At 49.7% G+C, this 27,606-nt stretch overlaps 1 protein-coding gene across 1 annotated transcript in view; it reads right to left on the bottom strand.

The window, feature by feature from the left end:
• LOC115466191 (complement C4-like) overlaps window positions 1-27,606 on the bottom strand; it is a 59,201-nt gene that overhangs the window by 750 nt on the left and 30,845 nt on the right. Inside the window, exons 23-40 of the mRNA XM_030197292.1 lie at window positions 27,054-27,143; window positions 24,097-24,300; window positions 23,390-23,465; window positions 22,024-22,183; window positions 21,635-21,736; window positions 20,826-20,994; window positions 18,114-18,328; window positions 16,308-16,466; window positions 15,800-15,859; window positions 14,237-14,330; window positions 11,233-11,389; window positions 10,798-10,888; window positions 10,579-10,653; window positions 6,967-7,069; window positions 3,293-3,382; window positions 2,961-3,056; window positions 2,792-2,875; window positions 56-188 (exon numbers count right to left, since the gene is read on the bottom strand). Of these exons, the coding sequence (XP_030053152.1) occupies window positions 56-188; window positions 2,792-2,875; window positions 2,961-3,056; window positions 3,293-3,382; window positions 6,967-7,069; window positions 10,579-10,653; window positions 10,798-10,888; window positions 11,233-11,389; window positions 14,237-14,330; window positions 15,800-15,859; window positions 16,308-16,466; window positions 18,114-18,328; window positions 20,826-20,994; window positions 21,635-21,736; window positions 22,024-22,183; window positions 23,390-23,465; window positions 24,097-24,300; window positions 27,054-27,143 (2,158 nt within the window). The remainder of the gene's footprint in view (window positions 1-55; window positions 189-2,791; window positions 2,876-2,960; window positions 3,057-3,292; window positions 3,383-6,966; window positions 7,070-10,578; window positions 10,654-10,797; window positions 10,889-11,232; window positions 11,390-14,236; window positions 14,331-15,799; window positions 15,860-16,307; window positions 16,467-18,113; window positions 18,329-20,825; window positions 20,995-21,634; window positions 21,737-22,023; window positions 22,184-23,389; window positions 23,466-24,096; window positions 24,301-27,053; window positions 27,144-27,606) is intronic.

Genomic DNA, 27,606 nt, shown 5'->3' with positions numbered 1-27,606 from the left:
TTTTGTGTGCTGTTGAGCAGTGCAGGAGCCTGGGCAGGTGTGTTACTGTACTCACTTGCCACTGGGGTCGTACGTGTCCCCATCCTCTCCCATGATCAGATACTCTTTCCCCGTCTCTAGATCCATCTTGCAGGCTTTGCGCTTAATAAAGTACCGAGTGGCTCCTTCTGTCACCGTTTCATCTTTCGCTGAGGCACAAAGACAGAGGAGAGAAACAGAATACATCAGAGCCACAAAGCAGTGCTACCTTTCTGGGATATGTGTGTGGTTTTATGATGTATGTGTGTGTGTGTGTGATTTTGTGATGTTTGTGTATGTGTGGTTTTATGATGCTTGTGTATATGTTTGTGGATTTTGTTTGTGTGTGTGTCATTTTATGATGCTTGTATGTGGGGGGAGGTTATGATATGTGTGTGTGTTTTATGATGTTTGTGTATGTGTTTTATGGTGTGTGTGTGTGTGTGTGTGTGTGTGTGTGTGTGTTTGTGGCTTAATATGTGTGTGTGTTTGTGTGATTTTTATGATGCTTGTGTGGGTGTGGTTTTGTGTGTATGTGGGGGGTTATGAAATATATGTGAGTGTGTTTTATGATGTTTGAGTGTCTGTAGTTTAATGAGTGAGAGTTGAGTGTGGGGGGGAGGGTCAAACTGTGTGTTTATTTAAACCTTTGCTTATACATGATGTTCCTTTCATAAGCTTTTTACTATGTTTTCTGTTATATTTTAGAATTTTCCTATAAACTGCCTTGACTCGTGCACGAAAGAGGCGGTATATCTAATATAATAAAACGCACCCTCAACGTTCTGAGGACAATGTTCTGTGAAGCCATGAAGCCACCTGACGTCACTCCCAGGCTGAAGGGTTCGTGGATTCGTGGTGTGAAGCCTTCAAGCCAGCCAGCCGTCTCTGCCCCGCCCTCACGTCAAACCAAACAAATCCGGAAGCGAAGCGTCAGGGAAGGAGGCGGCGCTCCCGACGTCTAGCCTTCCCTTCGCTGTGTTCCGCTGATGGCGGAACACAGCGAAGGGAAAGCTAGACGTCGGGAGCGCTGCCTCCTTCCCTGACGCTTCGCTGCACGAACCGCCACGGAGGTAAAGTTAAAAAGAAGAAGAAAAAAAAAGGGATGCATGGATGTGAAGGGGGGGGCATGGATGCGAAGGGGGGGGGGAGAAGATGGCGGGCCAGGCTGGGACATGGGAGAGAGAGGAGCATGGATGCGAGGGGGGGTCATGGAAGGGAGAGAGGGGACTTGCTGGAAAAGGATGAATGGAGGCGGCAGGGGACAGAGGAGCATGGATTGGGAGGGCAGGGCTCAGGGAGAGAGGGGAATTACTGGAAATGGATGAATGGAGGGGGCAGGGGACAGAGGAGCATGGATGGGCATGGATTGGGAGGGCAGGACTCAGGGAGAGGGGAATTGCTGGATAGGGATGAATGGAGGGGACAGATGGGCATGGATGGATATGAATTGCAGGGCAGGCCTCAGGCAGAGAGGGGAAATGCTGGAAAGGGAAAAATGGAGGGGCCAGGTGACAGAGGAGCATGGATGGGCATGGATTGGAAGGGCAGGACTCAGGGAGAGGGGAATTGCTGGATAGGGATGAATGGAGGGGACAGATGGGCATGGATGGATATGGATTGCAGGGCAGGCCTCAGGCAGAGAGGGGAATTGCTGGATAGGGAAAAATGGAGGGGCCAGGTGACAGAGGAGCATGGATGGGCATGGATTGGAAGGGCAGGACTCAGGGAGAGGGGAATTGCTGGATAGGGATGAATGGAGGGGACAGATGGGCATGGATGGATATGGATTGCAGGACAGGCCTCAGGCAGAGAGGGGAAATGCTGGATAGGGAAAAATGGAGGGGCCAGGTGACAGAGGAGCATGGATGGGCATGGATTGGAAGGGCAGGACTCAGGGAGAGGGGAATTGCTGGATAGGGATGAATGGAGGGGACAGATGGGCATGGATGGATATGGATTGCAGGGCAGGCCTCAGGCAGAGAGGGGAAATGCTGGATAGGGATGAAGGAGGGGGCAGGTGACAGAGAAACATGGATGGCCATGGATTGGGAGGGCAGGGCTCAGGGAGAGAGGGGAATTGCTGGAAAAGGATGAATGGAGGGGGCAGGGGACAGATGGCCATGGATTGGGAGGGCACGGCTCACACTCTCTCTCTCATATACAATGTCTTTCTGACTCTCACTCTCACACACTCTGTCTCACACTGTATCACATTCACTCTCTATGTGCCACACAGTCACTCACACACTCGCTTGGTCTCATACACTCACTCTCACAGAGAATCTGTGTCTCACACACACTCTCTCTCTCTCGCCCACACACACACACTCTCTCTCACACTGTGTCTCACATACACACTTGCACACACTCTCATTCTCACACACACACTCTCTCACAAACACACTCACACCCAGACTCACTCTCTCTCTCACACACTCACACTTTCACTCTGACTCTCAAACAGTCACTCTCACATACACTCTCCCAAACATACACACTCCGAGGAAAACCTTGCTAGCGCCCGTTTCATTTGAGTCAGAAACGGGCCTTTTTTACTAGTCAAATTAATAAATGACAAATGATGAGCATGTAAGAAAAAAGTGTATATGTGAGGTTTTGTGTGTTTATATATGTGTGTAAATTCTCTCGTTCCTCTTGTGTCTGAGGCCTATAGTGCTCAGATACTTCCTGGCTGGCCCTGTCCCCAGACGGCACTCAGTCTGGCATTAGCCGGGCCCTTGTGAACTCTGTCTTGACAGTGATTACGTACTGTATTGAAGGACAGTGCTGATACGTCCTTCATACACCATGAAAGCGTCCTTCTCTGCCGATGCTGTCACCATCACCTTGTACCCTGCCGACAGACACCAGAGACAGGCGTAAAACAGGAGAATGATGGGTCAGGCGTGGGAAAACGTTGCTCGCATGCTGTTCCTTACCATATTTAACCCGGGGGCTGTAGCAGGCATGGTGCAGTCGCGGGTCTGTGTCTTTCTTGTTAACTTCTACTGTCTTCCTCTTGTGTGGGCAGGGGCCTTCAGAAAAGAAAAACCTATACTAGATTATGTGGAAGGTTATGGTGCTTGATTTCCAGGGTCAACCCCAGGTGGTGGGGCATTCAGCAGAATCCCTTCTTCAGAGAACTGACAAATGTAATGACCCTGGAGGAAGGGGCAGATGCGAGGTTCCTCCCTCTCTCCCCCACTTCAGCATAGTCCCTGCCCCCTAGAGCTGACATGCTCCTCCTGTCTACAGAGGCAAAGGATCTTACCTTCCGCACACTGGCAGACCTCCTCGGAGCAGAGAGCACTGACCAGCTTACTCTTAGATGGGGCACTGTATGACACAGTGCACTTTTGGTCTGTGGACAGAGATTAGAACAAGTTCATACATACAGCGATATCACCACAGCAATCTACAATCTACACTCATGAACAAACCATTACTCTCTTAAAGGGGACGTGGCCTGCATCCCATTCCCAATAAGAGCCACCCCAGAACCCACCGCCATCTAGGCTTGCCAACTAGCTCCCGATTCACCCGACAGGGTTGATCCAGTCCTGGGCTTACCCCAATGCGTGCTGGGACTTGTAGCCTGGCTTTTCTGAGGGAATCCAACAGGGAAATCAGAACCACATCAGAGGCGTAGCTGGGGGGGGGGGGCACCATGGGAGCAGCCACTCCCCCAAACGGACTATTTTACGTGATCCGTCGCATTTAAAACATGCACCGGTGCCATTGGCGATCTGCTTTCTGCTCCCCCCGCACCTTCAACCTGGCTACTCTTCTGCCACAAATCCCTGCTTGCAATGGGGTAAGGCCAGGGCTGGATCAACCCTGTCGGATGAATTGGGATCTAGTTGGTAACCCTACCGCCATCCTTGATTCTTATTTCCATCACAAACTCCCCGATCAGTTTTCCTCACCGTCCTTACCTTTCCCTGGCACCTACTGGGAGCATCCTTGGTGAACAAGAGTAGCAGGAATGATCCCAGGGTGCCCCCGTCTCGGTGGCTTCTTCACACCCCCTACGCAAAAGACTTGTGGTACTGCCACTAGGGAGTCAGGCTACCAAAAAAGAGAATGTTCCTTTATTTGGCAGCCTGACTTCCTATGTGGCCACCATTCTAACTGAAGGAGGCGCTGGGGCAGGAACGCTAGGGGATTGCTTCTGCCTTCCCACAATGGAGACCCCTTGTAGGTATTAGGGGGATGCATGGAGGGGTCAGGGGAAAATCCTTATTGAAAAAAAGGATTGGAGGAGTTCTGGGGTAACATAGTCATAGGCGCTGACTCCGTGGGTGCTGTGGGTGCTTGAGCACGCCCAATATTTTAACCCGCCGGAAGTTTAAAACTCATCTTTCTTACCTCGGGTCCGGCAGCAGTGAAAGGCGAGCGCAGGCTCGGCGCTTCAACCTTCCCTTCTCTCTCAAGCTCTGGTCCCGCCCTCATTTCCTGATTCCACAGGGGCAGGACCAGAGCTGAGAAAGAAGGGAAGGTTGAAGCGCCGAGCCTGCACTCGACTTTCACTGCTGCCGGGACCCGAGGTAAGAAAGATGAGTTTTCAATTCTGGGCGTCAGGAAGGCGAGGAGTGGACGGAGGACTGTTGTGGGGGAAGAGGTCGGGCTGGGGTTCGGACTGGCACTCAGAGGAGAGGGAGGAGGGCCTGGCACTCGGAGGAGAGGAAGGAGGGCCTGGAACTCGGAGGAGAGGGAGGGGGGCCAGGAACTCAGAGGAGATGGGGGGGGGGGAGGGGGGAATGCACCACCTGTAAAAAAAAAAAAATTTCAACACCCCCCCAATCATTTTGAAAAGTTGGCTCCTATGAACATAGTAACATAGTAGATGACGACAGAGAAAGACCTGTATGGTCCATCTAGTCTGCCCAACAAGATAAACTCATATGTGCTACTTTATATGTATACCTGACCTTGATTTTTCCTTGCCATTTTCGGGGCATAGACCGTAGAAGTCTGCCCCAGTACTTGCCCCTCCTCCTTTTTAATTGCCAGACCCTTAAATGATCTCTTGGGAGCATCAAGGATTCTCCCAGGCAGGAAAGTGACCGATACCTCTTGAGGTAATAACTTTCCATCGGTAATGCAGCTTGCATTAATTCGTTTGGTATAATAACGAGCTGCTTTGCATGCATTTGCATGCCTCACAGCCCGTTATTATTTAATGTCTTGTGGTAAAAAAAAAAATTCTCCAGTCGATATTGAAAATGATTTAAACGGGCAACAGGTTGCAGCAGCTGTTTTGAAGAGGCAGCCGTGACGGGCAGGACCGAGTAAGCATTGCCCCTGCCAATTTCCCACTAGACCTCCAGGGATTGGGCGGGTAGGCCTGCCGCAATCTTGAGAGGGGATGGGGTGGGGGGGAAGGGGATTGGAATCATGAGGGGGTCAGGACCTGGCCAGATATCGTTATGCGAGTCCCAGCTGATATTTATCCAGGACCCGCATAAGCTCCGACAGCTAGCACAAAACCGATAGTACCAGATAATCAATGCCACACTGCTCAGACATATCCAGCTAATTCTCTCTGCGGTACCGGCTGCCACACGCTGAATATTGACTGGTTTACGTTTTAACGCATATTATTATCTTAACTTAATAAATAAGGACCTACATTTTTTTTCCTAAGACAATGGAGGGTTAAGTGATTTGCCAAAGGTCACAAACAGCAGAAGTAGGATTTGAATCCTGGCTTCACTAGTTCTCAGCTATAAGAACATAAGAATAGCCATACTGGGTCAGACCAATGGTCCATCCAGCCCAGTATCCTGCTTCCAACAGTGGCCAATCCAGGTCACAAGTACTTGGCAGAATCCCAATTAATAGCAACATTCCATGTAGAACCCCAAAGAATAGCAAGATTCCGGAATCCTAAAGAGTAACAAGGTTCCATGTAGAACCCCAAAGAGTAGCACCATTCCATGCTACCAATCCCAGGGCAAGCAGTGGTTTTCCCCATGTCTATCTCAATAGCAGACTATGGACTTTCCTCCAGGAACTTGTCCAAACCTTTTTTAAACCCAGATACTCTAACCACTGTTACCACATCCTCCGGCAGCGAGTTCCAGAGCTTAACTAGTCTTTGTGTGAAAAAATATTTCCTCCTACTTGTTTTAAAAGTATTTCCATGTAGCTTTATTGAGTGTCTCCTTTGTACTTTTTCAAAGACTTAACAAAGATCTGGGTTTTCTAGCCCATTATAAACCATGAAATTGCACTGCTTTGTCACCCTCTGATCACCAGGCATATCTCCCTGTCCCTAAACCATGAAATTGCACTGCTTTGTCACCCTCTGATCACCAGGCATATCTCCCTGTCCCTCATCCTCTCAGCCTTCCCTGTCTCTCACCTAACCCACCCCTCCCTCATCCTTTCAGACTGTCACTGAAATACTTTGATGTTTCACTTATATATGCTGTTACTTATCAAAATTTGCTTATTTCTGATCTGACGAAGAAGGGCCACCTTCGAAAGCTAATCAAAAAATGTATTGTTAGTCCAATAAAAAAGGTATCATCTTATTTTCTTTTCCATGTTGTATTTTATTCTATTTCTATTGATTACCTTTAAAAGTGGACTAACACGGTTACCACATCTCTCTACTCAAAGAGTGAAAAATTGATTCACTTTTAACCGTTCTACACCACTCAGGATTTTGTAGACCTCAGACATATTCCCCCTCAGCTGTCTCTTTTCCAAGCTGAAGAGCCCTAACCTCTTTAGCCTTTCCCCATATAGGAGCAGTTCCATCCCATCTATCATTTTGGTCGCTCTTCTTTGAACCTTTCCTAATTCCGTTAATTCCTCTTAAAGGAAATGTGTCTTTTGTGCAATCCGTGTTCCTGGGGATATTAATTATCTCTTAAAGGGGAAATGAGACGCTGCCCATGCCCTAGCCAAGATGAACAATTTATTGAGACCACTCACCTGGATCATAGAAGTCATACAGGGTGGCCGATGCCGGCTGGAGGAGGCCTATTGGAACCTTCTGGCTTGCTTCGAAGGAGATACAGTCTCGTTCCACTGGAACCTGGAGCCAGAGGGAGGAAAGAGACAGGGTTCAACGTTTGATCAGGAGAGGTAAAGGGGGTTAGAGATGGTCTCCTGGACCATCGCAAGTTGAGATATTTCATCACCACCACCCTGATCTGAGGAAGGACCTGCTTGCCTCTCACTCATTATCAGGCAGATGATCAAAAGCCCCGCGCTGTTCCAAATAATGCTCTAAAAATAGCGCGGGAACAGCACGGGGCTTTACAGCACTTATGATCAGAGATAATTGCACGCAAATTTAAGCATGCAATTCTCTCTGATCATGGGATAGAAGTGTGGGAGGATTGTGCCTGAGCAATCCTCCTGCACTTGTTTGACAGGTCTGCTTTCTTCCTTATATGGTGTGAAGCCCCGCCCAGTGCATCCCAGGATACACTGGGCAGGCATAGGCGTAGTTTGACTGTTTCATTTGGGGGGGGGGGCAAAAAAATGGGCGGAGCATATTAGCATATCATTTGCATATATACATATGCAAATGAATATGCTAATATGGAGGAAGGAAATGAAATTTACAGGCAAAATATCACAGATGCACATTTCAAAAAGCTGACACATTTCAATTAATAAATTATGAATAAAATAAACTTTTATTTACCTTTGTTGTCTGATCATGTAGTTTTTCTATTCGCTTTGATCCCAGTGTCTTCTGTTTTATGCAGTGTCTTCTTTCCAGTAGGCTTCCCTCTGCTCACCACCCTCCCAGTCCCATCCATCTCTTGCTCCTTCCCTCTGCTCCCCACCCCTCCCAGTCCCATCCATCTTCTGTTCCTTCCCTCTGCTCACCATCCCTCCGTCCCATCCATCTCTTGCTCCTTCCCTCTGCTGTGCCTGACCTCTCCAAATCCCATCCATCTCCTGGTCCATCCCTCTGCTCCCCACCCCTCCCAGTCCCATCCATCTCTTGCTCCTTCCTCTGCTCCCCACCCCTCCCAGTCCCAACCATCTCTTGCTCCTTCCCGCTGCTCCCCACCCCTCCCAGTCCCATCCATCTCCTGCTCCTTCCCTCTGCTCACCTCCTTTCCCAGTCCAATCCAATTCCTGGTCCTTCCCTCTGCTCCCCACCATCTCTTGCTCCTTCCCACCCCTCCCAGTCCCATCCATCTCCTGCTCCTTCCCACTGCTTCCCACCCTCCCAGTCCCATCCCTCTCCTGCTCCTTCCCACCCTCCCAGTCCCATCCATCTCCTGCTCCTTCCCACTGCTTCCCACCCTCCCAGTCCCATCCATCTTCCCTCTGCTCCCCACCCCTCCCCCCCCGCGCGAGGTCCAAGATGGTGACTCCGTTTACCCCCTCTCTTCCTCCCTCCCTCCCTCCGGCGCAGGCAGCAGTCTTTTCCAGCGTTCCTGGCAGCTGTAGCGATATACACGCTGCCTTCGGTCTGCCCGGAAGCCTTCTCTTCAAGTTCCTGTTCCCACCTATGCGGGAACAGGAACTTGAAGCGAAGGCTTCGGGGCAGAGCCAAAGGCAGCGTGTACAACGCTACCGCTGCCAGGAACGCTGGAAAAGACTGCTGCCTGCGCCGGAGGGAGGGAGGAAGAGAGAGGAGTAGACGGAGACGCTCCTCTCCGTCCGCTTGGCTTCCCTGCCCTCTCTATCTGCGTCCCGCCTTCCTCTGACATCATTTCCTTTCGGCGGGACGCAGACAGAGAGGGCAGGGAAGCCAATCGGACGGAGAGGAGCGCGTGCCTGCATGTGTTTGTTTTTTTTTTTAACTAATGGCGCGGCAGCGCCTCGCGTCGTTTGGGGGGGCACTGCCCCCCCTCGCCCCCCCCAGTCTACGCCTATGTGGGCAGGGCTGGGCGCCACCATTTTGCAGGCGGTGCCAAAGGAAGAGGAAGGAGGCTACCTCCCTCCTCTAACCCAAGGTAGGGGGGAGGAGGGATTGACTGCGGCCTACTGGGCCACCAGGGACTCCTTACCAATGCTGGGGGGGGGGTTAGGGGAGGCTGGAGACCCACCGGATCTCCAGCCCCCCCCCCCCCTTGAACCTGTGTCGGGGGGGCGGGGTTGGGGGGACCGGAGGTCTGCCTGACCTCCAGCCCCCTGTTGCTAGGGGGGGTCCGTTCCTGAAGGGGGTTGCTGCATTGGAGAATGGGGGCCTACTAGCATGCAAATGCATGCTGGACCGGGCTCACCATTCCTTCCCAATGGTCTGCAAACCCTAACGCCCGCTCCAAGCTGGCATAGGGTTTGCCGCAGCCAGCAAGCCAATCTTTGGCACTCTGGTCGCTGATCATTGGGGCTGAATAGGTTTAGCATCCATTTGCACGCAAGTTGCATTCAGAGCCCACGAGCGCGTTGTTTCACACGCTCGGGGGCTCTGATCACGGGGCAGTAGCAAACGCAAGCGCTAGTATGGCGCTAACAGCCTCTAGCGCCTGCGTTTGCTTCTGATCATCGGCCCATATGTGAGGAAGGATCTGCTTGCCTCTCACCCACTGTATTTATCTCCCTGTATCTCAGCGTCGACAAAAATGTTCTTAGCCGCACACCAGGTCCTGGTGCTGCTCAGTCTCCTCTTGGGTCGGATCGCAGTTCTGGCCTGGGGGCAGGAGATGACAAGTTTTGCTGCTCCAGCTGCCGTTTCTTCTCTCTCCCCAGATGGGAGTTTGTCCCACTCTTTCGTTTGTGGAACCAGTGGCGTAGCCACAGGTGGGCCTGGGTGGGCCGGGGTCCACCCATTTAGGGCTCAGGCCCACCCAACAGTAGCACACGTTTAGCGGCAGCTGGTGCGGAGCCCAAGCTCCGCAAGCTGAAGACTTCCCCCTGATTGTAACAAAAACGCTATTCTCCATGATATGGCACCTGCACATGCTAAGTTTTCAGCGCATGCCTGCTGCAGACTGCCAAGGTAGAAAGAAGCGTTTTCCTGCTAGCTGAGATATTTTTTTTGGGGGGGGGGGGGGGAGGGGGGGGGAACACTTGGTGCCCACCCACTTCTTGTCTAGGCCCACCTAAAATCTGTTGTCTGGCTACGCCCCTGTATGGAACACCTTTGATTTTCTCTCTCAGCTCTGGGAAATGTGCAAATCCAGTATCTTTGGATTTTGCACAGTACTGGAGGAAATGCATTTGTTTCTCTTTCTCTGGTCGTACAGAGACTAGCCTCATAAGTACATAAGTATTGCCATACTGGGACAGACCAAAGGTCCATCAAGTCCAGCATCCTGTTTCCAACAGTGGCCAATCCAGGTCACAAGTACCTGGCAAGAGCCCAAAAAAGTACAAAACATTCTAAACTGATTATCCCAGAAATAGTGGATTTTCCCCAAGTCCATTTAATAATGGTCTATGGACTTTTCCTTTAGGAAGCCGTCCAACCCTTTTTTAAACTCCGCTAAGCTAACCGCCTTTACCACATTCTCTGGCAATGAATTCCTCATGGGGTCTCCAGTTCAGTATTCATCTGCATGTTTCCATTTCTAATTTGTGATCCCTTATTCTGTACACAGTGATCTCTGCCTGCGTTACGTGTGCTTTGCTCACCTTGTCGAAGTACAGCAGGAGTCTCCCATACTGATACTCATAGTGACTGATATATCGATCAGACAGATCCTTCAGCTGAGAGAGGGGAGAAAGCACAAAGTGAGAATCCCTCTATGTGCCGGGAGACAGAGAGAATATGACCAGGGGGAGATAGGAAAGACAGGGACCGGCGAACACACAAAGGAACATGAGAAAAGGGGGGGAGGGGCTGCCTCTTACACGGTTCAGGTCCTCGAAGCTGGGCTCGAAGCCACTCAGCATGGTGATGTCTGCAATAGCCATGCCCGAGAGCTTCACCTGCGCGTCGTGGCTACATGGGAGAGACACGAGACACAATGTCAGCGGTAAGACACAGGCGCCGTACTGTAGACGATGCATAATTCACAATAGACATACGTTGTTGGAGACGCAATGCCAATTAGATAAGAAGCAAGTGACTCACATGAGACAGTATAGGAGATGTGATACTTACCAGAGATGGTCAGTAGGGGACACAGTTTAGTCACAAGAGACAGTGTACAGGATATGATACTTACAGGAGATGGCCAATAGGAGGCATATTTTCATCACAAGACACAGAAAGAGTAGAGGATGTATTAGGAGAGACAGCTATTATTTAAGAGACACGACAACCATAAGGGACTTGTTACTTACGAGAGACAGACTGTGTAGGAGACGCTTTTATCCTTGGTTTTCTCTGGTTTTGCCGTGCTCCGGCGCTGCCTGCGCAAGTCATACCACTGGATACGTGGCAGGGGCTCGTCCGCAGACTCCTCACCGTAATCATAATCATAATCCTCTTCAATCTCCTCTGAGACATCAGACACATAGTACGAGAGTTAACGGTGAATACCAGAAAGGAGGAGTGGTATTACTGGGTTATATTGGGAGGGGAAGCAGTGTTAGTGGGGTATACAGAGACAATGCATAGCAGCCTTCCAACTTCATTTGCCTGACCTGCAGACGTCCTCTGAGGGGGATCCCTGCTTTCCTGCCATGACTGGTCTAACTGTGAGCTTGAGTCGTTTGGTGCCAGAAGTTGAGGCTGTTCCTGCAGTTTCGAGTCTCACGAGACTTGATACCATGAGACCAATTTGAACTTCCGGCACAGCATGGCTCAACCTTGTAATTAGATCAGTCGCAGGGATCCCCTCAGTGGAGTTCATGGAGCTTCTGTGGGCCACTCACGACATGTAGATGTGAATCGATTGTTTACTCTTTCCAAAAATATTAGGACTAGGGGGCACGCAATGAAGCTAGAAAGTAGTAAATTTAAAACGAATCAGAAAAAATATTTCTTCACTCAATGTGTAATTAAACTGTGGAATTTGTTGCCAGAGAATGTAGTAAAGGCAGTTAGCTTAGCAGGGTTTAAAAAAAGATTTGGATAGCTTCCTAAAGGAAAAGTCCATAAGCCATTATTAAAATTGAGTTGTAGAAAATCCACTGCTTATTTCTAGGATAAGCAGCATAAAATGTATTGTACTGTTTTGGGATCTTGCCAGGTATTTGTGACCTGGATTGGCCACTGTTGGAAACAGGATACTGGGCTTGATGGACCTTCGGTTTGTCCCAGTATGGCAATACTTACGTACTTATGGGGAGTGCATGAGAGAAAAAGAGAGTGAGTATCAGTGTAACACTGGGAAAATGGCAAATGGAAGCACAGAGGTATTTGAAATTTATGTACTACGTGCAGGCAAAGAAAAAAAAGGTGAGGGCTGGGAAAGGGTCAGAGGAACTGAAGAAAGTATTTAGTCATTACTGAGATAGTGGGGAACTTATAGACAACCTGTATAAGAGGCTTGGGGAGCATAAGCCTCCCCAGCCCCAATGGCAACCTTCCTAGCCCACAAATCCGCTGCCTGTCCTCCCTCCTGCTGTACTTCCCCCAGGTCCCCGCTAATAAACAACCAAGGAAGGAGAGTGAGACGCTGCTTCCTGTGCTGGTCCTGGAAGTTCATCAGAGGAGGTGGGATCAGCACAGGAAGCAGTAGCGCTGTATAGAGAGACCCGGTCCCATACGCCTTCCTTGGTTATTTATTAGTGTGGACCCAGCGGAGGTGCAATGGGAGGGAGGAAAATTGTGCTGCATGAAGGAGGTGGAGGGGAGGGGTGGGGAGAGGGGCGTAGCCAGACAACAGATTTTGGGTGGGCCTAGGCAAGAAGTGGGTGGGCACAAAGTGTTCTCTCCACCTCCCCCCAACCACCACCCAAAAAATATCTCAGCTGGTGAGAAAACACTTTGTTCCATCTTGGCAGTCTGCAGCAGGCATGCACTAAAAACTGAGCATGCGCAGGTGCAGGTATCGTGGAGAGTAGCGTTTTTGTTACCAATAGGGGGAAACTTGAGCTGGCCGATCTTGGGATCCCCACCAGCTACCGCTAAATTTGTTGGGTGGGCCTGAGCCCTAAGTGGGTGGGCCCCAGCCCACCCAGGCCCACCTGTGGCTATGCCACTGGGGAGAGAGAGAAATGAAGCAAGACTGGATGAGTGGAATGGAAAAAAGATACAGGGCAAGACTGGAAAGGAGGGGAGAAAGAGAGACAGAGAACAAGGCGAGGCTAGGTTAGGAGAGAAAGAGAGAGAGAGAGAGAGAGAGAGAGAGACAGACAGACAGACAGACAGACCGGGCAATAGTGAATAGGAGGTGGGGAGAGAGACAGGCAATGCTGAATGGGCTAGAAATACAGCAGAAAGAAGAAATACTTCATAGGAGGAGACAGAGAAATAGAGGGGCAATGCTAGATGGGGGAAGAGAGATAGGCAGGGGTGATGCTGAACGATGCAGTGGAGGGGTGGCGGAAAGACAGGGGCAGTGCTACATGCTGGAAGGGAAGACAGATAGAGAGACGGGCAATGCTGGATGATGGAGGGGGGAGAGGAGGAGAGATAGAGGAGATGATGGATGGGGAGAGATAGAGAGGAGAAACTGGATGGCGGGGGAGAGAGACAGAGGCAGTGCATGGGCTGAGAGAGAGGCAGGAGCAATGCTGGATGTGGGGAAAAAGAGTGAAAGAGATGGGGTAATGCTGAGTGGTGCAGGGGGAGAGGAGGGAGGGAGGGAGGCAGGGGCAATGAGGCATGCCAGGGGCAGAGAGGGACGGACAGACAGACAGGGTAAATGGCCAGACAACAAAGAATTTTATTTTTAATTTAGGACAAAGAAATGTGGTAGCTGTGTTAATCTACTTTAAAAGTTAATAAATAGAAATAAAAGAAAAAAAACAGAAAATAAGGTAGGTGACACATTTTTACAGGACTAAATACATGTTTTGAATAGCTTTCGGAGGTCAAAGCCTCCTCCTTCAGGTCTGGACTGGTGTAGCCTTGTCCTGACGTAAGGAAGAAGGCTTTGGCCTCCGAAAACTAGTTAAAAATGGAATGTTAGTCCAATTAAAACATGTCACCATATTTTCCAGAGAGTGTGAATGAATGCGTGTTTCGGCCCTCCGAATGTTACAAAATATAAAGTGTGGCCCCTGATAGAAAAAGGTTGGATAAGCCTGATGTATAGTGTTACTGGGGTATACTGGGAGGATGTCTAGTATTACCGAGACATACTGGGAAGGGGAGCAACGTTACCAGAGTATATTGGGAGGATGTGCAGTGTGACTGGGATATACTGGGGAGTGGAGCAGTGTTGCTGGTACTTACTGGTGTACTTGACCTCACCGCTGACATCAACCTCCAGTTGTAAATGCTGACAGGTGTTATTTTCCACCTGCAGAACCCTGTACAGCTTCAGAATCTGAAAGCGGAAGGACAAGGTTCATGTTTAGATAAAGAGGATGTGCCAGGACAAGGGAAATTCCAGTCTCCGGGCTCTAGGACCTCAGAGTCCTGCTATTTTCACTCAACCTTCATGGCTACAGTTGCAAAGGAGCAGTATTGCAGGGCTCCAGCTGACCGTGACACCCTGGAGGTCCTATTTTCCAGGACAGCTGAGGAGGGATACATGGAGGAGCCAGTTAGACTTTCCAAGACCAACCAGCTGAGGAGGGATACATGGAGGCCCCGGGCGGTTGACCTGTTTGCACCCTTCTGAGAACCAAAGCCGATTTTCCACAACTGTGCAGAGTCAGAAAACAGTTTCAGGAGAGGAATGGCCAGCAGGAAAAAGGAGTTGATAGTGCCTCTGGATCAGTGGCGTTCCTTGGTCGGCTGCCACCTGGAGTGGATCGCCACTGTGCGCACTCCCCCGGGTGCAGCATCGTCCATCCCCCACAGATGCAGCACGACACCCCCTCCCCGGGTGCAGCCTCCCCCCGGCGCATCACCTCCAAGCCCCCCCCCCCCCCCGGTGCATTCTTCCTCACCTTCAAAAAGATAAGAACAGGATGGAGTCGGTTCGGAGGGTGGCTACTAAAATGGTCAGTGGCAGTGGTGTAGGAAGGGGAGGGGGGGCGGTGGGGCGATCCGCCCCGGGTGCACGCCGCTGGGGGGATGTTGGCTCCGCCGGTTCCCTGCTCCCTCTGCCCCGGAACAGGTTACTTCCTGTTTCGGGGCAGAGAGAGCAAGGAACCAAGGAACCAACGGAGCCGACACAGCTCCCAGCGACGTGCACTCGGGGGCGGATCGGCCCTCTCGCCCGCCCCTCACTTCCAAATCAAGTAAGAATGCGCTCCGGAGGGGGTGCTCTGGAGGGGGGAGGGCGCGCGCCGAGGGGGGGTGCGCGCAGCGGCGACCCGCCCCGGGTGTCAGCCGTCCTCACTACGGCACTGGTCAGTGGTCTTCATCATAAAGCGTATGGGGATGGACTTAAAGATCTCAATATGCAGACTCTGGAAGAAAGGCGGGAGAGATACGATAGAGACATTTAAATACCTATGCGGCATAAATGCACAGGAGGTGAATCTCTTTCAATTGAAAGGAAGCTCTGGAACGAGGGGGCATAGGATGAAGGTGAAAGGGGACAGACTCAGAAGCAACCGAGGAAATACTTTATGGAAAGGGTGGTGGAGACGAAGACTATATCTGAATTTCAGAAAGCTTAGGACAAGCACATGGGATCTCTACGGGAGAGGAAGGGAGAGTAGATAGCTTGGATGGACAGACTGGATAGACCGCATGGTCTTCATCTGCCTTCATTTTTCTCTGTTTCTATTGTCCTACTAATGACTTCTAAGAGCATCAGAGCGCAAGGCCTATCTAATGGTGGAAACTCTGCCCTGGAGTCGATCAATCTAGTGGCCTGATATTGTTGGAGCTCAGACTTACCGTTAGCGTGCCTTTCCCACGTCCCTCCACGTCCACGTTTAGGGAATTGCCCAAGCCAAACTGGAAAAGAGATGAATTAATTAGTGTCTCAAATTGATAATTTCTTCTGGTGACTGAGAAAGCCTAATTAAGGTAAACGCTGTGTAATCAACCAGGTCCAAAATGGAGAAGGCGATAATAGTGAATCTCAAGCAGAGAGTCGGTGGCAGAGCCAGGGATTAGAACTGAGGCACATGGAGACAAAATGTCTCACCCCAAGGTCACACATAGTGCTGAGTCATCAGCTCCTGATCCAACACTTCCTCTGAATTATAATCCAGTATACTAACTGCTAAACCCTGTACCTTCCAAGCACATCCCAGAAATACTTCATTAAGTCCTAGACAGGAAGAGGCGTTGTCCTTCTCTAAGATTATAAGAAGATCATAAGATGCTCCTCTTCGTAAGAGGGGGAGGGGAGGCTGAGACTGACTCTAAAGGAAGAGGGTCTGGTGGGTTCTACCCTCACCTGTAGTTCCTCCTGGACCTGGTTAGTGGACTTCTGCAGTAGAATTTTCTTCTCAGTCTGCCGCCCTGGAGATGTGATGGTGACCCCCAAGTTCACTGCCTCATTGGTGAACGTCCTGATCCAGTCCTGGGAGAGGGCCTCCAGAGCTACCACCGTGTCCTGGGGAGAGGATTCACAATATTACCTTCAGGGCATTCTCCAGCATGTTCACCAACCTCTTCATCCCCTCGCCCTCAACCACAATGCAGGGTCATTATTACATAGGTCATGAAGTCAACTCAACTTCAGCACTGGCATCAAGAATACAACCACCATCATCTAGGATAGTTCAAACAATCTCCCTATAAGCCAGAATCCACACTCATCTTCATAACTAATGTAGTATTGCAAACAAACTCACTGTCAGAGAGTCACTGAAAGAGGGGGTTGGGAGTAGGGTTACCATATTTTGTCCCCCAAAAAGGAGGACACATGTCCCGCCCCACCACACCCCCTTTAACACCCCACCCCTTTCACGCCCTTGCTCCGCCCCTTGTCACATTTTCCCCTCCCCTTACCTTAGTACTGCCCTGGTGGTCTAGTGACCTCTTTGGGGTAGGAAAGAGCCCCCTCTTTCCTGCCCGGAGCGCTGCCCTGCATGCATCCTTCCTGTTGCTGATCTCGGCGCCGATTCAAAATGGCCACCGAGAGTTGAAGTCTCGCGAGGTCACTTCAACTCTCGGCAGCCATTTTGAATCGGCGCCGAGATCAGCAACAGGAAGGATGCATGCAGGGCAGCGCTCCGGGCAGAAAAGAGGGGGCTCTTTCCTGTCCCAAAGGTGCAAGAGGTCACTAGACCACCAGAGCAGTAGTAAGTAAGGGGAGGGGAGGCTACCAATCTGCCCGTTTGTCCGGATTTCTGGACAAACAGGCAGGCTGGCGGGCGGGCCGTCCTATAGGATCCGCCCACCAGCCTGCCCGTTTGTCCAGAAATCCAGACAAACGGGCAGATTGGCAAAATCCGCCCGGTTGCACGGACATATCGTAACCCTAGTTGAGAGGGACCCCAGAAGGTCATCTAGAACCAGAGAAAAGTAGATCAAAGTGTCACCTTGAGTCACACAAAGATAAGGATGGAAAGAAACATAGAAAGTATCTCCAGGCGGGAGCGGTCCTTGGAAGTCATCGAACCCATCATGCTGTTGCCAGTAAGGATCAACTATAAATATGTTGACATGACCAGCATTGAATATCTAGGGCTGATTTTTTATACGCAGGTCCCAGCTGATATTCATAAGTGTGTTTTCAATCTCTAGGGACAGACAGGTTCCTTGGAGTCTGCAGAACTTGCCTGTCCCTCACTATTGAAAATGTGATAGTGAAACAGCACCCCCTGCTGGCAGGACTGTACTTGGAGGACTCCCGCTCAACTTAGAAGGAACAGTGCCCCGGACTGCCCACAAACTAACTGGTTTCAGATCTGGTTAAGTGCCACTGGATCGCCCTGGACAAGCGATTTAAATGTCCAGAAGCCTCTCTTTGAATACTGACCCCTTATCTTTATCGCTTTCTTACAAAGCTTCAAATTATTTTTAGTCCAACGGCTTCAGCAGTATTCGACCATTGGCATTCCAAATATACCCATCAACCTCAGCAGCACCACCTTCAACTTCATGGATCCGTAGCATCAGGGGCCCAAGGTCAGCTGCTGGAACCCATGGGTGAACGAATTTCCATCCCACCCTACCCTGCTGCTGAGTTTTCCACGTTCGGTCTAACTGTGACACTCGCGTTCCCAAGCTACAGCCGGCAAATGTGGAGCAATACCTGCGTGGATTTGAAGCCTCCACCGTAGTTCTGTTGCTCTGTTAGCCACCTGACAATTTTGTTGGCCGCAGTCATGTCGTTCCTCTGGAGCATGTGCATCAGCGCATAGGAGGTGGCTTCCACGGATATGGAGCTAGCACTGGGGACACGATCCGTCTTCTGCTCCTTCTCCAATCTGAATTTACTGTCAGATTCCCAATACAACATATTCAGGTCTAGAAATGGACAGAGAGAGAGAGAGAGAGAAATAGGGCAGTTGTCCGTTTGCAGTACAGGTAATTTTGTATTAGAATATCTTTAGCAAATTAAAATTTGAGAAAAGTACTTGTCCCAGCTATTTCTGGTCTTAGCCAGGAAAAACACAGATATAACTGAAAAATGAACAAAAGTCCATGAAAGAGCAGGCATGAGGTGAAATATGGAAGTGTCTGTCTGCTGCTAAAGGCTTCGATGTTCAGTGAGGTGACTCTGCCTGTCTAGATCCAAAGTTACACGGTTGAAAGCTAATTAAGCTCCTCCCCCCCAATTCTACATAGTGCAACACACGAAAGCCACTAATTAGGTGTCTTAACGATGCCCAAAAGGGGGTAAATGGCTGTTATGTGCATAAGAGCCCCAGAATCAGCCTGTGGCGCTCGGTGTTTTGCTGACTGCCAATGGTGTTATGTCCGGAAAATCAATGAAAGGCCACGCCTGGGCAGCTGTTTCCGGAGCTGGCTAATGCATAGCTAGTTAAGGGGTCCTTTTATGAAGCTGTGACAAAAGGGGGCCTGCGCTGGCTTCGGCGCGTGTTTTTGATGTGCGCCGTAGCCCCCTTTTACCGCAGTGGGTGAAGCACATGATGTGCACCCATTTCGGGGGAGGGGAGAGCCCTTACCCCCCCCCCCCCCCATTGAGGTGGTGGTAAGGGTTCCTGTGCTAACCTGGCGGTAACTGGGCAGCGCACGGCACTGTCCAATTACCGCCGGGTAGCGCTGGGGGTGGGAACTACCGCCAGGCTGCTGTGGTAACCCGGCGGTACTTCCATTTTAGCGAGTGGTAAGCCCGCGTTGGACTTACCGCCGCTTTGGAAAAGACTCCCTCAGTGCGCACTTACCACATAAAGATAGGACTGGCTTTTATGCGGTTAACCTGGCTGGTTAAGTGCCAACTTCGTCCTCAGACGCCCCCCCCCCCCCCCCAAATAGCCAGTTTTCAGTTCAGCGCTAACCAGGTATTTTCACTGATTTTCACTGGTGGGAGGCGGGGCTGGTGGTTGGGAGGCAGGGCTAGTGCTGGGCAGACTTATACAGTCTGTGCCCTGAAAATGACAGATACAAATCAAGGTAAGGTATACACAAAAAAATGGCACATGTGAGTTTATCTTGTTGGGCAGACTGGGTGGACCGTGCAGGTCTTTTTCTGCTGTCATCTACTATGTTACTATGTTACAATACACGCATCTACCTTCACATACCTCTGTACACAATCATGGAATAAACTACCGAATACTATAAAAACAGCACACGACTTGACAACCTTCCGGAAGTTACTGAAGACGCATCTGTTCGAAGAGACTTACAAAAAGAATCCTCCCTAATGACTTGATTCCAATCTGTACCTGAACCAATACTGATCCCTTCTAATTTGATTATTTTAATCATATTATCATTATCGATCATTATATCTTAACCTGCTCTCACTTTTATGTTATGCATATCATTCTATTGACCCTATTTATCTGATTTCTTACACATTAATATGTAACCTTACGCCGAACCTCTTACTCTGTTAATAGTGATGCCTTTGCAACATAATGTAAGCCACATTGAACCTGCAAATAGGTGGGAAAATGTGGGGTACAAATGCAGCAAATAAAATAAATAAATACTAACCAGTTAAGTGCAGCTGAATCACTTTGAATATTGACCTGTACGTGCTTTTGTGGTAACTGCAAGACAGGCATGTGGGTGGGTGGGATATGGGCGGGTTTCATAGTTCATACTTCACCTTTATATACTATCTCGAAAATAATAGAAATATCTGCACGATTTACATGATCATTTGTGAAAGAAAGTAAGGGAAGAAGAGGGCAGCAACATTTACACCTGTCTTTTACATGGTGTCAGTGTTGGTGCCCAGCTGCCGCTATAAAATATTATGCTAACGCACAGATTTTGGGCACCAACCCTGATATTCAGTGCTATTTAACCAGCTAGGAATGGCCCTGGACAGTTAAATAGCACTTAGTCAGCTAAGCGAAGTGATGCAACGCGACAAGACATGACAAGACGGAATGAAGGAGTAGCCTAATGACGGCGTACAGCCCTGCCCAGTGCATCCTGGGATGTGCTGGGCAGGGCTTCACACCATATAAGGGGGGGTGAGGTTCCTACTCCTATGGGGGGCGGGCTGTATTGGGGTGAATGGGGGCCTACTAGCATGCAAATGAATGTTGGACAGGGCTCACAATTCCTCCTCAATTGTCTGCAAACCTTAACGCCAGCTCTGAGCTGGTGTTAAGTTGCGTTCAGAGCTTGCGAGCGTGTTGTTTCACGTGCTTAAGGGCTCTGATCATGGGGCGGTAGCAAACGAAGGCGCTAGTATGGCGCTAACAGCCTCTAGCGCCTGTGTTTGCTTCTAATCATTGGCCCACTAGGGCCAGAGCTGGGGATTAGAACTCAGGGTCTTGCCTCCCAGCACTTGGAGAGGCAGGGCGGTGCTGGATCTGACCTCCGATCTCCGTGGCATAGTCCATCAGTATACTGTGTGCCTCCTCTTTGGCAGCAGGGTCGTGTGATGCCAGGGACAGGGCGTAGGCGGAGATGGCGATGGCGTAGGGGCGAGATAGCCCAAGCAGGCGCCTCTGAAGGAAAGCTGTGGCATCCTTAATGCTTTTTCTCTGAGAGCAAAAGAGAAGGGGAGACTGTTGAGAGAGGGAAACAGACCAAGACAAAAAAAGAAAACAAAACAGAGAGATTCAGAAATGCAGATAATGAGAGAGACAGAGAGGGAGAAAGAAAGAAAGACATATAGACACACAGAGAAAAATAGAGAACGAGAGACAGAAAGAGGTAAGAGAGAGAGATGGACCCAGAAAGAGACTGAGACAGACAGATGGGTATATAGAAAGACTACGAGAGACAGGGAGAGAGAGACAGAGAGAAACAGTCATTGAGATAAAGATACACAGGGAGGTGGGAAGACAGACACAGGCACACACACAGAAATTACAAAGTAGGGCTGCCAACTGGCTCCAGATTTACCTGACAGGGTTGATCCAGGCCAGATTTTGCCCAATTGCATGCAGGGACTTGTAGTTCTGATTTCCAAACTGGATTCCCTAAGAAAAGCAAGACTACAAATTCCTGCTTGCAATGGGGTAAACCCAGGACTGGATCAACCCTGTTGGGATAATCTGGAGCCGGTTGGTAACCCTAACTGCACGCAAGAAACAGAGAAAAACAGACACATTAGTAAAGACACACAGACTACGGGAAACAGAGACAGACAGACATGTGCAGAGTGCAGGATTTCTATACCAGGGCACCAGGGTCTTCCTTGTGGAGAGGGAGGGTGTGATGCACAGCTATGGTCACAAAGGCTGTAAGAGTCACATCCCCTTCGAGACCTCCAACACCCCCCTAAAAAAAATACAGAGAAACACACAGAGATTCACATCAAAGATCACCAAGGCTTAGGAAATGGGAGAGGTGGAGAGAGACATCCCTATATTCCTGTGAGACACTCGGGCTGAGACAGAGGAGGGAGATGGAGAGAAATGGAAGACTGACCTGCATCTCCCTGTAGTACAACAGAGGGACAGGGATAGAGCCAGAGAGCGATGGGGCAGAGAGTAGGATGGGGGGAGGTAGTGAGATGGGGGCAGGGAGCGAAGTGGGGGTAGTGAGATAGGGGGGTTGGAACTTGCCTGCATCTCCCTGTGGTACACCGGGTGGGGGTCATAGAACTCCCCAGTGGAGGAATTCTGTTTGGACAGCAGGAAGGTGACAGCTTTTCTAATATGATTCTCATCCACATTCATATACTCCCGGCAAAGGGACAGCACCTTTGCTACGAAAGCTGTCAGCCTAAAGGGAGAGATGGAAAAAGAGAGACAGCCCATGGGCTCATTAGAGGCAACAGATAGAGAGTGATTGAAGTGATCCATCCCAGGAAGGGAGTATGAGTGATGGGTAGACTAAAGGGCCTTAAATTCCTCATCCGCCTTTTCAAACTTTTGGCTTCTAAATGCAGGGACAGAAGCCGCAGAGACATCTTTAAGGCCACAGTTCAGCAGGAAGTCCCTGCACACACTGTATGGCTATCAGAAGCCCCCTGAGAAGGCAGAAGTGAGTGTGAAACGCAGTGGGCGATTCTCCTGGTACGCAGGTCTCCAGTATGCCTTCAGAAAAGTCAATGAAATGGGGCTTTTAAATCGGAGAGATAGGGATACACAGATGGCTCCATGATTAACCACAAGAATGGGACAGAACCTCAACCCCTTGCTCCTCCGGTTCTGCAAAGAGCCGTCCCAAGCTGGAACTGCAGCATGTGACCACGGCCCCCTGCGCTGCGGCCATTGCAGGGGAGACAAAAGGATGGAAAGCAATTTTTGCATTTCTCTTTCCCTCCTGTCCTGTGAGGCTGCACCACCTGTGTGCCCTCGGGACGGCCCCGGCGAACAGTCACTCCAGGGGCCAAAAATCAGGGAGCCAAACGCCAATTGTGTAATGGCAACTCCACAAATAATCGCCGTTACAGAATATTGTATGCGTCACCAAATATAGCAGCGAGTACTTTCGCCATGTTAATGCACGGTGTAAATCCCACACAAAATGTCAGCAGTTGTGCACATTAGCAATGGCATTTAGTAACTTACACACTGAACTACAAGACACACCCCTGCCCGCCCATGTGCGTGGCCCCTTTGCATTTAGGCACTACGGGCTGGATTCGGTAAATGTGGCTGGAAAGTTGTCAGTGAAAAAAAAATCTGCTCTGGATGGTGTTCTATAATGAGGGTTCCGGGATTGGCGCTCTTTAGAGAACAGCGCACAGCTCCGGGATCCACACTCAGCTTTGACCGCGAGGAGTTTCTCCAACTGAAACCAGGTGTAAAGCCCAGGGCATACGCTGGAGGCAGATCCGCACTGTTCTATGTACGAATGTGACAACGTATAGCAGGTACAGGCTGCTTCCACTTTGGGCATCTCCTGCAGTTCAGAAAGGCAGGTCTTCGAAACTTTTAAAGAAAGAATAAATCCATCATCAGAAGCTGAGCCACAGATACCCACCAGGTGCTGCTTGGGGTGTGGGTCCAGGCTCCGTACGACCCGTCCGCCTTCTGGAAAGTTAAGATCCTGGCGTAACCTGAAATAGAGCATGGACATGTCAACATGTGTGTGTGTGTGTGTTTATGTGAGAAGCGACCACTGGTGTGAGTGTGTGTGTGCGTGATTGTGTTTATGCGGGAACCTTGCACTGGTGGATAGATGTGTATGTGTGCAATTGTGTAGGTGCATGTAGGTGTGTGTGTGTGTAATTGTGTAGGTGTGTGTTTGTGTTTATGTGACAAGCTTGCACTGGTGTGTGTGTGTGTGCAATTGTGTAGGTGTGTGTGTGTTTATGCGGGAATGTTGCACTGGTGTATAGATGTGTATGTGTGCAATTGTGTAGATGTGTGTGTGTGTCATTGTGTAGGTGTGTGTTTGTGTTTATGTGGCAAGCTTGCACTGAGGTGTGTGTGTGTGTGCTTATGTGGGAAGCTTGCACTGGTGTGTGTGTGTGTGTGTGTGTGTGTTTATGCGGGAATCTTGCACTGGTGGATAGATGTGTATGTGTGCAATTGTGTGTGTGTGTAATTGTGTAGGTGTGTGTTTGTGTTTATGTGGCAAGCTTGCACTGAGGTGTGTGTGTATGTGTGCAATTGTGTAGGTGTGTGTTTGTGTTTATGTGGCAAGCTTGCACAGCGGGGTCTGTGTGTGTCTACCATGTACCCTACCTGATTCCATATTTTTCAGTGCCTCGATCTTCCGCTCTGGGCTCAGATTGATCCACTGCTCAGTCTCATCCAAGTACTTCATGGCATAGACACTGGGTGCCATATATATCATGGTCTGTTCTGCACAGCCGGTCGGCACACGGATCAGGCGGCTGACCCCATCCGCGGCGAGGCTGTTATTAACCGTCTCCAGTGCACTGTCAGCTGCAGCCAGGGGTTTTGAATTGGGGGTTAGAGACCAGTCCCAGAGGGTGAGAAAGAGAGAAAAAGAGAGAGAGATGCTTTACTGACTTAAAAACCAAAAGAGCTTTTAATTCCGCCTGGTGTGCCAGCCTCAACTGGAATCGGGGGTAAAACATGCAAGAAAGAAAGACAGAGTCAAAAAGGAAAGAAAGATAGGATCAAGCAGAGTCAAAACCTGCTCAGTCCTGCCTTCTCTAGAAAAGGATGTTGGGAAGAGGCAGGACATGGCAGGCCTTTAGCATTCGCAGATACTCAAGGTGTACGCCAATTACATTTCTGCCAATATTGTTGGCGGTCAGTGTTTCTTTAGCTGCCGCTCGCTGTATTCCCAGATATTCAATGCCAGGCCATGTCCAGGCACAGGCATTAAATATCCGGTTTTAAGTTGGCGCAAAAACTTATGCAGTTAAATGCAATGTTCGGCACTTAATTGCATAAGCTGAACTGCTTAAAGATAGGACTGTGTTTTATGCAGCTCAATTGAAGTAATCTTATGCGATTAAGTGCTGAATATTGGCTGAATAGTGGGAGTGGAGGAGTAGCCTAGTGGTTAGTGCAGCGGACTATGATCCTGGGGAACTGGGTTTGATTCCCACCAGGGGCGTATCTGAAAGTCGGCGGTAGCGGGGGCCGAAGCCAGAGTGAGGGGGCACATTATAGCCCCCCCCAGCCGCCATTTCCGACCCCCCTGACTGCCGCCGTGGGTACCTTTGCTGGTGGGGGACCCCAACCCCCACCAGCCGAAGTCCGCTTCCTCCTGCCGCTGCGAGGTTTTTTAAGTTAATCGGGATTTGTCCTCCGTCACTCTGTGCTGCTGTTCAAAGAAGCTGCTAGCTGAATGCAGTTTCAGACTGAGTCTGACGTCGCTGCTGCACGTTGTACGTGCAGGACGTCAGACTCATGTACAACGTGCAGCAGCGACATCAGACTCAGTCCGAAACTGCATTCAGCTAGCAGCTTCTTTGAACAGCAGCACAGAGTGACGGAGGACGAATCCCGATGAAGAACTTTAAAAAACTCGCAGCGGCAGGAGGAAGCGGACCTCGGCTGGTGGGGGTTGGGGTCCCCCACCAGCAAAGGTACCCACGGCGGCAGTAGGGGGGTCCAGATACGCCCCTGATTCCCACTGCAGCTCCTTGTGACTCTGGGCAAGTCACTTAACCCTCCATTGTCCCAGGTACAAATAGGTACCTGTATATACTATGTAAACCGCTTTGAATGTAGTTACAAAAAAAACACACACATACAGAAAGACGGTATATCAAGCCCCATTCCCTTCCCTTTCCCCTCTTAACTGCAGAAGTGCCAGTTCCGTCCCCAGAATGCCCACAAGTTAGCTGGTTTCGGCACAGGCACTAATCACTAATATTCAGCTTCTCCTGCTTGCTTAAATTGTTTTCAATATCAGCCAGATTGAATCTTGTTTGGGGACACCGACACTGTGTCAGTGCCACCCACCAAATGTGCTGCCCTGGAGGAGGGTAGGGTAGGGAAGAAGAGATGCTGGACAGCTTGAAAGGGAGTGGGGGTTAGGGAAGGAGGGAGACTGGACACCTCGAAATGGAGTGGGGTTAGGGAAGGAGAGAGGCTGGACAGCTTGAAAGGGGGTGAGGTTAGGAAAGGAGAGAGGCTGAACACCTTGAAAGGGTGGGGTTAGGGAAGGAGAGAGGCTGGACACCTTGAAAGGGAGTGGGGTTAGGGAAGAGAGAGGCTGGACAGCTTGAAAAGGGGGTGGGGTTAGGGAAGGAGAGAGGCTGGACCACGAACCGCTAAACTCAAAGCCAGCTATTTTGTGGGTGGTACCGGGTGGAGTCAGCACTTATATGGTTGTGCCGATAATCAGCACTTAGGGCTAGATTCTATATAAGGTGGTTTATAGAAAAATGCATAGGCTGGGGGGGAATGCGCATACTTTTATCCGAGGCCATTTACGCCACCGAAAACCTGATGTATTCGAGTTTCCCCTGAATTCTATAATACACCTAAATATAATTGATGCCCCCGACACACCCACACTCCTCCCATGGCTAGGCCCCCTTTTCAGCTATATACGCTGAAATTTACACCTGTCTGTTTATAGAATACACCTGAAAAAGTAGCACACGCAAATTCAAATTATTGCCAATTAGTGATAATTGATTGTTATTGGCCAATTATCATCACTAACTAGCTCATTACTCAATTGAGTAGCGTGTATAAATTGGCCACATGCACAGTTTAATGCGTGCTACTCATCGCGCCTTATTTAGAATCCAGGGGTTAACGGCCTAAGTCTAGCCATCAAATTGGACCCCATAAAAGTCAGTCCTATCTTTATGCGGTGTTGCTGATGCGGTTAAGGGCTGAATATCGCACTTAACCACATAAGAAAGAAACACTCACCGACACCGGCTGAATATCTACTCCAAAGAGCTTCCACTAAAGAATGAGCAGGGAAAAAAAAAACTCCATTTGGGGACAGAGAAGTAACAACAGCTAGAACTTCAAAATCCATCATCTCCTGCCACCAGGCCAGAACCCTGATCTGATGCAAGACGAGAGACTGAGCAGCACCAGGACCCGGGCAGCTGTCTTGTTTTCTGTCCTCCGTAATTGCTTTCTTTCCACCGCTTTGTTTTCACCTGGGCAGCACCTGAACACATTCCCAGGGCCAGAAATTGTCTTTGAATCTGAATCTAGGAGGGAGAGGGGAAGGCCAGAGATTTGACACTCACCGCTGATTCGGACGCTCATGCTGAAATCGGCATCCGGGATTAGGTTGGAAGGAATCTCCCCCAGGATCTGCAGAGATCGACCCCTAGAAACTGTGAAAGTAAAGAAAAATGGTTATAGCACTTTACTATAACCCCCTCCGCTGTAAGCAAGCAGAATGGGAAAGAGTAGATAAGTACATAAGTATTGCCAAACTGGGATAGAGCAAAGGTCATGAAGCCCAGCATCCTGTTTCTAACAGTGGCTAATCTAGGTCACAAATACTTGGCAAGATCCCAAAAAAGTACAAAACATTTTATTCTGCTTATCCCAGAAATAGTGGATTTTCCCCAAGTCTAATTTAATACTGATCTAAGGACTTTTCCTTTAGGAAGCCGTCCAAACCTTTTAAAACCCCACTAAGCTAACCGCCTTTACCACATTCTCTGGCAACGAATTCCAGAGTTTAATTACACGTTGAGTAACGATACATTTTCTCCGATTCATTTTAAGAAAGAGAGGGAAAGTGTGTCAAAAGAGGCAGAAAGTGCGAGTCACCAATACAGGCCATAATAC

The sequence above is a fragment of the Microcaecilia unicolor genome, chromosome 3, assembly GCF_901765095.1.
Source record: "Microcaecilia unicolor chromosome 3, aMicUni1.1, whole genome shotgun sequence".
In the NCBI taxonomy this organism is placed as follows: Eukaryota; Metazoa; Chordata; class Amphibia; order Gymnophiona; family Siphonopidae; genus Microcaecilia; species Microcaecilia unicolor.
Note: the sequence above shows the minus strand (reverse complement) of the source record. Positions and strands in the feature narration are given on the sequence as shown.